This window comes from Aquila chrysaetos, chromosome 5, assembly GCF_900496995.4.
Source record: "Aquila chrysaetos chrysaetos chromosome 5, bAquChr1.4, whole genome shotgun sequence".
In the NCBI taxonomy this organism is placed as follows: domain Eukaryota; kingdom Metazoa; phylum Chordata; class Aves; order Accipitriformes; family Accipitridae; genus Aquila; species Aquila chrysaetos.
Genome location: NC_044008.1, coordinates 70,963,538 through 70,977,822, shown reverse-complemented (window position 1 = coordinate 70,977,822; position 14,285 = coordinate 70,963,538). Strand labels below are relative to the sequence as shown.

General features: G+C 44.1%; 1 protein-coding gene across 2 annotated transcripts in view; it reads right to left on the bottom strand.

Annotated features, from left to right (window-relative positions):
• Positions 1–8,296: 8,296 nt before the first annotated feature.
• Positions 8,297–14,285, bottom strand: part of HLF (HLF transcription factor, PAR bZIP family member) — a 38,376-nt gene continuing 32,387 nt past the window's right edge. The window contains exon 4 of one of the 2 annotated variants that reach the window (XM_030015014.2): positions 8,297–12,730. In XM_030015014.2, the coding sequence (XP_029870874.1) occupies positions 12,512–12,730 (219 nt within the window). In that variant the 3' untranslated portion in view covers positions 8,297–12,511. The remainder of the gene's footprint in view (positions 12,731–14,285) is intronic. The other variant, XM_030015015.2, reaches the window with a different exon arrangement.

Genomic DNA, 14,285 nt, shown 5'->3' with positions numbered 1-14,285 from the left:
ACCTGGAAGGAGGAAAGTCCCTGAGGGACCAGGCAGGAGAGGAAAAGGATGCGATGCTGGCTGCGGAGGGGGCTGCAAACGTCACCCGGTCGGCTTTCACGCAACCAGGGGAGTTCAAAAGCATCAGGTGCCGCAGAGATAGGACTTGGCTTCTGGCCGTGTCGTTCAGGGGAAACGGGAGCTCGGACCAAACACCGCAAAAGCCTTCAGAGCATCCTGCGTGCTGCCCGGCCGTGCGCCACGCAGCCGGGCGAAGGCGCAGCAGCGAGGGTGAGCCTGGAGCTGGGTGCTCGGCACCCACTGGGGAGCCACCGGGTGCTGCGCTGGGCTGGGTAATTTCTGTAACGTGCCTCAGCGAGGGTCTGCGTGCCCGTGGCTGGGTCCCGCTCCAGCCAAAGCGCTCGTCTCCCTGCTCTGCTGTCCCACGGCATCCAGGATTGCTGCTTTCCCTCCTTCTTAGTGTTTTTGTTCCGGTTATTGGTTTGTTTTATTGTTGTGTGAGTGAGGGCGAGGGAGGTTGTTGGGTGGTGGTGGGTGTTGTTGGGGTTTTTTTGTTGTTTGCTTGTTTGTTTTTTTTAAAACTAATTCTGCTTTGCCTTACTTTCTGAGCTGCTTGCTTTTTTTTTTTTTTAGTATCTCAATACGATCTCTCACCCAGCCCAAGTGCTGCGCTTGCTTCCCACAGAGCTTCCAGCAACATCCCCAGGACAATCCCCCCGCATCCCAGCCGGGGTGCACTGGGCGTCCCACCAGACACACACGCTTGCTTCCGTCCAGCCAAAAAGCACTCACCCCGTGGTAAATATTCCCACGTGAACCAAGGTCAGTCCTTGGTGGCGCGAGCGGGGCCGGACCTCCCGCCCTGGTCACTCAGAGCCGGGGAGACGCCGGCGCTGGCCCTCGCCTGGCACAGGGTGACGCCAACCAGCGCAGACCAGTGCCCCGGCGGGCGGCAAGCGCTTTGTCCATCGTTTCTGCTCCGGGGGGGGGGGGAGCGGATCTGACCCTTCGCCACAGAAACGTGCAGCGAGGCGCTGGAAATGAGCAGCGCCCTGGCCGGGAGCCTGGGCTGACCCGTCAGGGCCCGGGGCCAACTTTTCCTCGCTAAACTTTCCGCTAGCCAGCAGCATCCTCCCGCTCTGCCTGGCAAAACCCTCGTTTATTTGCAGCTGAGGTGGCTGCGGCCTCTGGGCCATCTCGGCAGCGCAGCCTCACGGGGCTTTGCCTTTGCAATCCCATTTTGCAACGCCGGCTGCTGATTTTTTTTTTTTTTTTTTTTCCCAGCCCCATCCCGCTGGGCAGGGGAGGGGAATGGCAAGGGAGAGCCCGAGGGGCTGCAAAACCTGGGCAGAGCAACAGGTCCCTTCCCCGCATGGGCATCGCTGCCTCTCCTGCCCATGTGCCACCGTGGGAACGTCCCACCTCGCTTTCTCCGGGGCCACCGGCACCTCGGAGCATCAGTCCTGGGCCACCAGCTCATCTGCGAGATGGGTGCGGGGTCCGGGGCTGAGACACGGTGTCGGGGCTGAGCAGGTGAACGGGGGTTTTTTTTTTTTTTTCCCGGAGGTGATGTTTCTGGGTGAAGGCTGCAAGGGTGGAGAGGTAAAACAGTGACTGAAATACGGGTGAGAGGAAGGAGGGTGCTGAGCTGAAGTCTTCGTTAGAAGAAATTACTTCTGGCTCGTTTCATCAATCCCAGGTGCTCCGGGAGAGCCCTGCTGCCGTCAGCGCGAGTGCGGGGCAAAGCCGTGGGGCTGATGGGGCGATGCTGCGTTTGTCCCCTGTCCCCCCTCCCCGGTGACATTTCAGTTTTTGGCCCCGCAGCCGCTCGCCGCGGGGCTGGGTGAGTCCCCAGGCGAGCGGCTTCACGGGGTCTCTTACCCCGCTGCAGCGGCACGGAGGGAGAAATGCGCTAGGGAGGCTATACCAGATATTAAGGAGGAAAAAAACAAAAACAAAACCAAACCCTGATGGAGGTTTCAAGCCAGGCCCAGCGCTCGGCAGCCACGCACGGCTCTTGCGTGACCCCTTGTGTGCGGAAATTGCAGAAATGCAGCTCTGCGCCCACGGGTGTCTCCATTGCTCTCCTCCACGTTTACATTTAAGAGCGGATTACATGTAAAAACGACATGCAAATGTGTAGCAGAAACACACGGGTCGTACTCAGGCGTGACGGCAAGTCTTATTTATTACTTCCAGGTATCGCTTCAAGGCTCTTTTTTTTTTTTTACCAGCCTGACTTGCTGTGGAGAGCACAGCTGCCAGACATGCTGTGAGTATGGCTGCCTGATTATTTTGCTCCTGAATAATTTTTTTAAGCAGCTGGATAAGCATAATAGAGGGTCTGAAGAGACTTGAAGCTTCTTAAGTGTTGACAGGTTTCATGAAAACTGGGGCTTGTTTATTAAAAAAAAAAAAAAAAAAAAAAAAGAGAGAGAGAGAACTGGGAACCTGGGATGCCCCAGTCCTGGAGGAGCTGCCGGATGCGCCCGTGGGCAGAGGGGACACCTCGGGGACGGTCTGGTTCACGGCGGGCAGGGTTGGGCTGTCACCAGCAGTTCTTGCGTCCAGGACTTCTGGAGGCACCAGAAGGGACACGAAGCCTCGGCCGCATTGGAGCCCGGGTCTCCAAAGGCAGCGTGGCGTCCCTGCCGGCAAGCAGCGCTCGCAACGCTATAAATAAGTAAAAGCGACGCCCTGGCGTTGATGCCATAATTTGAAATATGTTCTTTGCATCTCGTAAAGACGTGTTTGGTTTAGATCTCCTGGGCTCGGGGAGGAGGACCAGCAGGAGGATCGGGCGGTGGGCGTCGTGTCGCAGCTGGGGTGGCTTCTGTCGGGCAGCGCCCGAGAGCTCGGCGCTGAAGAGGAGCTCCGCCAAACTGCGCTTAAATTGAGCAGCCAAAAGCTGCCGTCCGTTCCCAGCTCAGGCTGGAACTGGGAATAACTCCGGCTGTGACAGGAGCCGGCCTCTCCTCGCTCTGCTTCTCATTAGGAAGAGCAGGACCCGTTACCCCGTGCCGAGATTTACAGCCCCGCGGCGCCTCGCCTGAGCGATTTCACGGGGGCGGTTTCTGGAGGGAATTTTATAAATACGATCCCATATTTTATGTCTTTATCCTGCCTGGTATGGGTGGATTTTTTTTTACTCTCCTGGATGGTGGGAGCGGAGGGTCCTGGGGGTCTGGGTCAGCGTGTCCAGGCGGGCGGCCGGCCCAGCTCCGCAGCCTCCAGAGGGCACCAGGCACCGGCAGATTAAAAACTCAATTAAAAGCTGCCTTGATTGAGCTGCTTCTGGGTTATGGTCAGCACAGGCGGCTGCGCCTCGCTGGCCACCGGCATCCCGCCTGCTCCGGTGGGGTTGGGGCTGGTACCTGCGGTTTTTGGGGCAGCCTGGCTCGGGGCGGGGGGGGATTTGCAGCCAGGGAGTGAATTTTGGGGGGGCTGAGCCCCCGGTTTGGGTGCTGCTGAGCAAAAAAGAGGCGACGGTGGCCCCTCGGAGTGGGTGCACTGGGCTTGTCGGTATCTGGCGCTGGTGGGTGTTACTGGGAACTTTGTTGTCGTGGTTTGGGGCGAGGGTTTGTGCCTGTTTCAAGTTTTTTTTTTCTTTATTTAATGTTGGCAAAGTGGCCCGAGTCGCCCATGGGACGGGGGACCCGCAACGGCGTCGGCCCAAGCGCGCGCCTCGGTGGAGCCGGCCGCGGCTGGCGCCCTGGGCTGGCAGGAGCTCCTCGCGGAAAGGCTAAAATCCCGCGGGAAAATAAGGTAAAGCCGTGCCGCTGCGGCGGAAAAGAGGGATGCTCCGTGCCGGAGCCCGGGGTCTCGCGTCTCATCACGCCCAGACAGCCGTGCCGGTGACGGGCGAGCCCCGCACGGGTTTCACGTCCAGCCGTACCTCGGCTCGTTTTTTTTTTTTTGGGAAGCAAACGGCCCGGGCGGTGTCAGGAACCGCCGGCGAGGGCGCGAGGGGCGCGAGTCCCGCTCGTGGCGGGGCTCCAACCCTTCAGCAGCGTGTTGGCGTGACCTGGCGTGCGCTGTGACGTGACCTGGCGTGCGCTGTGACGTGACCTGGCGTGCGCTGTGACGTGACCTGGCGTGCGCTGTGACGTGAAGCCGTCGCAGCCAGCCGAGGTGGCATGTGGGCCACAGACAGACAGACAGACAGACACACACACACCCCTACCATGTTCTGCAGCAGGTTTGCTTTGAAAACACACACACACACATATATATATATGTGTATATATGCATAAAACTATGTTTATAGATATGTGTGACTATGCAGCTATAAATATAAATCTATATACATAGTTGCATATATATACACACACACATATGGAAAAGTTTTATCACCATGATCTACATTATATACCTAAAATAGATTATTTTATATACTTATGTTATATATTAAAATGCTACTACATACGCTTTATAAATAATACTTCTTCAATTTTATATGTACATTATGTACGCTAATGAATAGCTAATTGTATGTGAAACTCTTCCACCATGTATATTACTGTATATAAAAAATACAAACATCTCCGAATGCATGTATTATCTGTTATATACACTATATAAAATATAAGAATAAAACACTGCCAAATATACACCTCATCTAAGAACACATAACACAATCCGTCTGTGCACTGTGCGGTTATAGGGATCTTGTCTTACAGTGGGACCTGGTACCCGACAAAGTTTTTGGTTCCTGTGTGCCCAGGGTGGGGGGGATTAGTGTTGGTGCATGTGTATGGCCCCAGGAAAAAATCGTAAAATTATTTTCCTGTAAGCATGCCTTCATATACCACCAACATTTATTTTATATCTAGAAATATAAAATGAATTTATTAAAAATATGCTGCTAAATATGCTTTCTGAAAACATAATTATACATTTGTAGCTATTCATCCATATAGCTACACATGCATACACACACACACACACATATTCTCTGCGTGCCTGTATTATAACAAATATACTTTGCGCGTAACAATGTATATTAAACACAGAACTTCACAGCAATAAAATATGTAATTATAGATACATAAATATAAACCTAGATTATGAAATTCTGCTAAATATGCTGTATGAAATATAACTGAATTTATATCTGTATATACAACTATATAGATATAGAAATACACAGAGCTACAGACACACATATGAAAGCAAGAGTACACACGTGTGTAGCACGACAAATCTATTTTGTGCACAATATATAGCATATATCATAAACCCAGACCTTTATAACAATAAAATCTATTTTTATATATTACAAAGCTGTATTAGTGAGTATACAGTGATAAGTATACTATATGAAATGTAATTATTCCGTTGTACGTATATAGAGATACACAGAGAGCGTGAGCGGTGCAGGGATACACACACAGAGTGCTGGGGGAGGGCAAGCGTCTGTGCACACGCGTACGTGTATTATAGCAAATGCATTTTGTGTATAATAGATATCTTAAAAACAGACCTTTTTAATCAATAAAATGTGTGTGTCTGTATAAAAAGATATAAAGATGCCATCTTAAGCAAATGCTGTTAACTATGCTATATGAAACTATAATTATTAAATTTATATCTATAGCTATGTGGGTATACAGATTTAGAGATATACATGTGTACATGCACTCACACACGGGTGGGAGAGACAGAGTAAGTATTAGGATGAATATACTTTGTCTCTCGTATATATATTAAAAGAACCAGACTTTTATATTAATGATTTATTTATTTAGAAATATAAAAATACAAAACTAGCTTTTAAAAATAAATTCTGCTAAATATACTATATGAAAATATAATTTTAAAACTTTTATCTAATACAATTCTCTTTTATGTATGTGTAAAAATATATAAATTTTTAGACTGTATTTCTCATGAACGCACACACACACACGCACAGGATGGGGGGAGAGACAGCGAGCGTCTGTTTCTGTGTTATTAAAACGTATATTTTGTTGTGTAATACATACAATATATTTAACCCCAGACCTTTATATATCAGTGATGACTATTTTTATATGCATCCTTCTATAAAAATAAAACAACTTCTGTAAATTCTATTACGTATGCTGTATGACAGTATCATTATTAAATTTCTATATGGACAGATAGATACTGCGAGTGAGTGAGGAGTGCGGGCACACATCTGTGTGTGTGCACACGTGTGTATATTATAACTAATATACTTTGAGCACAATATGTACTGTATATTAAAACCAGACCTTTATAGCAATAAAATATTTAATTACAGATACATAAATATAAACCTAGCTTATTAAATTCTGCTAAATATGCTGTATGACAATAGAATTGAATTTGTGTCTGTATATACAGCAGTATATACGTAGAGATATAGCTATATAAACACACACACGTATGAATGTGAGTGCGCACGCGTATGCGTATTATGACAAATCTTGTTGATAATACATAGTATTTATTGCAAAAGAAAGACCTTTATAACAATGAAATATATTTTTAAATATATTAAAAAGCTATATTAAGCACTAAATTCTGATAAATATACTATATGAAATATAATTATTAAATTTATATCTATATAGACATATACAGAGAGAGAAAGCGATACGGGGGGTGTGCGCACACACACAGAGCGTGAGGAGGAAGGCAAGCGTGCGTGTGTGTGTCTATTATAGCAAAATCTATTTTGTGTCTAATAATATATAGGATATATAGTAAAACCAGACCTTTATAGCAATAAAATGTGTGTATGCATGTGTGTGAGGAAAGATATAAAGCCATATTAATCAAGCAAATGCTGCTAAATATGCAATCTGAAAGTATAATTAGTCAATTTATAGCTATATAGAGCTACACATGCACATACACACATAGGGGGAGTGCATGCATGCATGTGCATATTAAAACTAATATACTTTGTGTCTCCTATATATTAAAACCCCAGATCTTTACATTAAAAAAAAATCTCCTTTATATATTTACAAATAAATATTAAAATATAAAACTAGCTTTTAAAAATAAATTCTGCTAAATATGGTATATAAAATATATTTTTAAACTATTTTCTATATACACTTTTTTTTAGTATGTTTTACAAGTGTATAAAAATATATCTGTTTATATATATATTATCATATACATATAAAACTAATGAGTGTGTGTGCGCACACATGCATACACACACATGCGCAGCAGGGGGAGACTGAGCAAGTGCATGTATCTGTGTTATTAAAACATGTATTTTGTGCATAATATATACATTAAACCTCAGCCCTGTGTGTGTGTGTGTGTGTGTATCTGTATGTCATGCTATGCGTCTAGCTATGTGACTAGATAGAGGAGTGTGCATGCGTGTGTATTATAACAAATATACTTTCTGCATAATATATCATACCTATATTGAAAACAGTCCTTTATATAAATTCTATCTATTTTATATATATAAAACTATTTTATTAAATTCAGCTAAATATGCTGTATGAAAATATAATTTTAAATTTCTAGATAGAAAGTGTGTATATGCATGCACACATGCCTATGTATTATCCTTTTTGCATAATATCTAGCATATATATTAAACCCCAACCTTTACACCAATGAACTCTGTATCTATATACCTATAGATACGTACACAGTTTAATGACTAACTTGTATAGTTAGCCGTGAGTTACACTTTCTCGCTCACTCGCCATATGTATTGCATATAAACCACGTATCTAAAGGCATGTATCTGCTAAGTGTTCTATACAAAATATTAAGTCTAATGGCGACTAAAAGCAATGAGTTATTTTGTAAACTAGAATAAAAATACTCCTTAATATACACCATTTTTATGGATGTATTAGTGTCCGTGCGCTGTATATTAATAAATGATCACATCTCGATAAACAAAAAGTGTATCTAAAACATATATAAATTTATATGTAATACACTGTACTACTTATCTATTGTTATACAGAAGTAAAATGCTTTATTCAAATATAAAATAGTTCGAAATATACTGGAGTTAGGTATATATTCTCTAGTCTAAATCCACGTCAGGGGCGGTTATCCCCAGCAGTTAACTCTCGCAGCCGGGCTGCCGACGTCGCTCCGGGGCCTGGCAGGAGCTGGGGCAGGGTGGGGGGAACGGTTCCACTCCCAGTTACCCAGGGACCATTCCCCCCAGTGGGACAGAGCCCACGCTGGAGGCCACGGGCACCCACAGGCCAGCGTATGGGAGGAGAAAAATTAGAATATACCCCCCCCGAGGGATCCCAAGCCCTGATACACCAAAAGCAAGCACACAGGTGAGAGAAGAAAAATTTAAAAGTTTATTAAACATTAAGAGTAACAGACAAAAAAAAAAAAAAAAAAGATTTGGGCTGAACAGCATACAGGATGCAATCCATTTCATCTCATACAGTTAATTTGATCTTATTTGTTAAACTTGTATTTAAACAGATGCTGTCTTGTGGTGTTGCCAGAAATACGATGGTTGATCACTTGTAAGTTTTAATACGCTTTTTTTTTTTCTTCACATAAAAAAAAGTCAACAAAATAAAAATAAACTGCACATCTCTATTGTAAATTACATGCAAAAATAGTTTTAAAGCAATAATTGGGGTTATTACAAACCCACAGAGGCAAGATATTCAAACGTTAGGGGTCCTGCGGCACTCCTGACTTCATCCCACTTACACTTGCAGCTACAGGGCGCGTTTGTGCTGGTCCCTGTAGGCACAGCGGAGGAAGTCAAGCACGAAGCCTCGCTCAGGCGCCTTCCTTTCATTTTGAATTTCTTGCTTTTGTGGATTCAAGTCAGAACTTTATTTCCATGGTGCTAAGTTTAGTGACTTTAGCACCATTCAAAAAGAAACACACGCACACACCCCACTCCGCCTCCTCTGCCACGGGCTTTCCCACAGAGAGCCCCAAGGTGCTCGTATTCACAAATACGTCTCAAATTCGATTTCTTTTTAGAGGGCATTCTTTTTTAAAAAGAAAGAATTCACTTCTAAGTTTCAGCAAAAACAAAACAAAAAAAAGACGACAAGCATTTTACCAATGCCTACGGTTTAATAGAGGTCAGTGAATTATTTAGACACGCTATTAATTATTCTGCAAATATATATATTTCTATTTTTATAAAATTACAATTTCATATACCTACAAGCTCCTTCATGAGCAACAAAGCCATCAGAGGTGTGATGAGCCCAGCTAACCTGTCCTTGAGAACTGAAAATGAGCTAAACTTTCATTTCTTTGTTGCTGTTATTTGGGGGAAACAGCCTGGTTAGAGAACCTGGGTTTTTTCCAAGTTTTAGCCCACATATTTTGCCTTTTTTCTCTTCCCTCTTTTTTTTAAGAGTGAGCTTTTCAGAGGAGCCAGGGTCCCTAACTCCCACGTTAAGAGGTGAGCGCCCAAGTCCCGCGGGCTCCTCCGAAAGTCCTCACCCCCCAAAAAAAAGAGAAGACGCCAGCCTGCGCTGGGCCGGGTGCCCCGGCTGGCACCGAGCAGCCCTTCCCGCTCGCTCCAGCGCGTTTCCAATCCCCCGAGCTGCGCACTTGCCCGACCGCCCTCCCGCACAGCGGGATGGGGCGAGGAGGCATCTGAGCGGCTTTGGGGCTGCTGGGCTGGTGGACGAGGTAGCTGCTGGAAACCCCTGTGCTCCTCTGTGGCCGTGACTGACTTAGTAACTCTGTGATATCCAGCCTACAAAACCTACCATCTCCCACCCCTTCCCTGCCCAAAAGAAACGAAAGAATTATCCGTAATTTTTGTCCAAGCTGCCTTTTACATTTTAAAGAAAGTTTCGTGGTCACAATGCAACCCGCTGATGGCTCTAGCTAGGTACGTACCAGCTGATCTCACGCACGCCGTTCCTGCTGTTCAAGCGTGCCCCCAAGAATAATCACGCTGAGGGCGATTATAAGCTGTTGCAATTTGCTATGTTGCTGCTAAAAGTGTATCCACAGCAGCGGCCGGCTGAGCCCTGCCACGGTCACGCTTCTTCAAAAGGAAAAAAATAAAGTTGATTTCATAGTGGCTATAGCAGATGCACCGACTTGTGCCAAACACTGTCAGTCTCATTTCTCTACCCATGCATCCAGTGGCTTATACTGACCTTTAGAAAATAACTTACTATGCTTTAAACTTCGCTGCAGCACGTGGAAATTCAATTTGCTGAATAAATGGTCCACAGGCAAGTACTGCACGTTAAGGGACGCTGAGCAGTCAGGTATGTTTGAGGAAAAATACCGGAAAAATGCCATTGATGCGAGGGTATTTTTAATGCTGAACAAAATGTTGAGTCCTTTGTAACAATCTCCTGAAGCATGAATAATGATTTAATGGAATGAACAACCTTTTTATTTGAAAATAATGTCAAAACACTTAGAAAACTGTGAGCAAGACATGTAGCACCGTATTTTCCTCACATGTTAATAACCGTATGCAGTACGTACAACTGTATACATGAACAGAGCTATTTATAAAAAAAATTTCAGCCGGAAACAGATTCTAGCAGCAGCAGCAGATTAGAAATGACGATGAGTTTTTCTGTGTTATATATTATTTTTCTGCCTTTACAAAATACTGTATTGTCCAATCAATAGTTGACTAAAATCCATGTTGTGCTTTGTCCCTGTTAAACAGTTTCTTTTTGTGTTTCTGATGGAAAATAATAAAGTCTCTCTTTTTCAGTAACATGGAACATCCTGCAAAGCCATATTACTTCCATAAAAATTTAGTTTAAAGCCCAGAACATGCCGGTGTGCCAATGGTAGGCTTAAAATATTAAAGATTTAAAAAAAAAAAAAAAAAAAATCCAAAAAACCAACAGCCAACAAACCCCCAAGCATTTCCTTTCTGTACAATACTGGAGAATATATACCTTTGCTATATATTTTAAACATGGAATAGCTTTTTCTTTTTGCTATATATATGTCTTTCAAAATACATTGTCAGTATTTGTACTTGAAAAATACTGTACAAAACAAACATATTATAATTATTCTGTATAAACTTTATACATTTTATAATATCTATCCTTTTGGTCTATAGTAAACACTTAGATTGATTGGATTAACCACAGTATATGACAACACCATCCCCTTCTGAAATACACCAGTGTCTCTTACATTCATTTTTCAGAAGTCCACTTTATATTAGAACATACGTGTTCAAAAGCAAATAGAGAGTTTGAAACAATAAAGTTCAGAACCATCAGTTCATGTCACACTCAAAGCAACAATCACTAGGAAAAATGGGCTTTGCAAACCAGTGACTTCTAACTGAATAAAAGTGATTTTTAAAACAGCAAGATATAATCCACAGAAAATATATTACAAAACATGGGAAAAAACAACTGAATTTAGGTCTTTATTTAATTTTTAATCACAAAATGGAACTTGAAGAAATGCATAACTAACTGAAAACAGAAAAACCCCTCTGATTTCGACATCGGATCTGATTTGATACTATTAATTTTGTTCTTGTTTCAACTAATTATCCTGCTTCTTATACATGCGCTCCCTATAGCAGGGATACAATTAGCATGCTCACGTTAACGTGTCTTTTACTTTTTAACGTTTTGTTAAAGACATTAAAACTCCTGTTGGGTAGGGAAACCATCCTACGTCCACTAGGAACATCCGGGCAGCATGCGCGCTAGCGTACAATAGGATTATTGCTTCAGGTACAGACAGTGCAAAATACACACTCTGTGGTCTATCGATAGTACTCCTACCTACCTGGGGTCTGTGGAAATAAAAGGAACCTTAATAGCTATAGAGAAGCCATTATGGGATCTATCATGAGTATAGCTAACTCAGTCTAACAGCACTTTAAATCTGAAGACAATTATCACCAAAACTTAAAATACAACAAAAGCAATCTATAAATTAATATTTCTGCAGTGTAGTACTAAATTATTATTTGTGCACTTTATTAGCATGTTAACTTTTCTGATTAGACATACTTAAACAATAGCTTGTTACTCTCGAAAAAACTGAGATCTACTTTTTTTCTTTTTTCTTTTTTTTTTTCCTTTTTTTATAATTTATACTGGGATCTTTCCAAGTAAATCAGGAGGATGGAACTGGTTACAATAACATAAAACCCCTACTCTGAAGCAGCATTGAAAAAATATAATAAAAAGCTTACTATGGCGGTTCTCAACAGTCCAGGTAAAAATGTGGCACCCTTTGAAGAGGGCTTCATAAAAATGGGAAGTGCTAAGATGCGTGCGCACGCACACACACACGCACGCACATGCACACACACAAGCGCACACACACATATACAGACGTGTGAACACACATGTGCACACATACGCAGGTACACGCATACGCAAACAAAAAAAAATACGTAAGTCAGTTTTGTTTCTGCTTCTGGTAAAGTGCTGAAGACAGAAAGGTTGGTTTGGGTGTGGTGCTATCAAACAGGAAACACATTGTCCATCTATTCAAATGCCAACCCGCAACAAAAAAAAAAAAAAGAAAAAAGAAAAAAACCCCACTCCCCCCTTTGAATTTACAGGGGGCCGTGTCGAGCTTCGTACTTTGCAAGGACGTTCTTGCATTTGCCCAGCTCTTTCCGTAAGTCGGCCACCTCTTGGCGGAGAGCCGAGTTCTCCTTCTCCAGAAAAGAGGCGCGGATGGCGATCTGGTTCTCCTTCAGCCGGCGGGCATCCCTCGATCGCTTAGCAGCCATGTTGTTCTTTCTACGCCTTGCCCAGTATTTGTCATCCTGCTCATTAAACACAGAAAGAAACAAACAAGATATTAGATTTCAGTAAACTGAGCAGCCACCAGGATGTGCTCTTAGCCACAGCCTCCGGACTGGGGATGACAACTCCGCACATTTTGCTTGCCTGGCCCAGCCAGCCCTGACAGTGCCAGGCACTGCTGGGACACAGGTTACAGATTTACATGGCATAATCCATCCAGGGAGCACAGATGCCTGCGCATGTTTCTGTCAAAATGTTTATGCTAACCCCCTCATCCTCCTGACTGTGAATTCCTCCAAGGAAAAATGAAACAATATTCCAGTGGTACAATTCATCTCACAACTACGGTGACCTAGTTAGCACATCCACCTTCGCATGTGATGACTCACTCTCTACCGGTTGCTGGAGCAGTAATAATTATCTCTTGTATGTCCCTGCTCATCTTTGCCAGCCACCACCTGGTTCACTCTGTTTGTTGGTATCATCCATTTCATAGAATCATAGAATGGTTTGGATTGGAAGGGACCTTAAAGATCATCTAGTTCCAACCCCCCTGCCATGGGCAGGGACACCTTCCACTAGAGTGGGTTCCTCAAAGCCCCATCCAACCTGGCCTTGAACAATTCCAGGGATTTTGTCTCCTTTTTCTGTTCAAAGCTCTTTTTCTACAGAGCCCCAAAGCATTCCTGTTTGCACCATAGAACAGCAAGTCACTGGAAGAGGATTCCTTGGCACAATGATGATGGCTGCTTTGGTACCGCAAAGAGATTAGTAAATGCCCTGGTTTCAGCTGGGATAAAGTTAATTTTCTTCATAGTAGCTAGTATGAGGCTATGTTTTGGATTTGTGCTGGAAACAGCGTTGGCAGTTCAGGGATGTTTTAGGTATTGCTGAGCAGTGCTTACCCAGAGCCAAGGGCTTTTCTGCCTCTCCCCCCACCCCACCAGCGAGCAGGCTGGGGGGGCACAAGGAGCTGGGAGGGGACACAGCCGGCACAGCTGACCCCAACTGACTCGAGGGATTTTCCAGACCTTATGATGTCACGCTCAGCATATAAAGCTGGGGGAAGAAGGAGGAAGGAAGGGAGGGATGTTCAGAGTGATGGCGTTTGTCTTCCCAAGTCACCATTACGCATGGGATGGAGCCCTGCTTTCCTGGAGATGGCTGAACACCTGCCTGCCCCTGGGAAGTGCTGAATGAATTCCTTGCTTTGCTTTGCTTGCGTGCACGGCTTTTGCTTTACTTATTAAACTGTCTTTATCTCATCCCACAAATTTTATCACTTTTACTCTTCAGATTCTCTCCCCCATCCCACTGGGGGGGGAGCAAGCGAGCGGCTGTGTGGGGCTTAGCTGCTGGCTGGAGTTAAACCAAGACAGTACAACAGGCTTTGACCATGGAAAAAAAAAACATTTGCCAGAAATAGGTCCACTAACCTCTGAAGTTTCATAAGCTAACACATTCCCAAAGTGTTATCCCTAAAGACTTGCCTCTAGGAGATCACCTTACTGCACTGGTGCATCAGAGGCTTTAAGTAAGTAATTTAATTTTACCTGATTTTTCTACTCTTCCATTGAA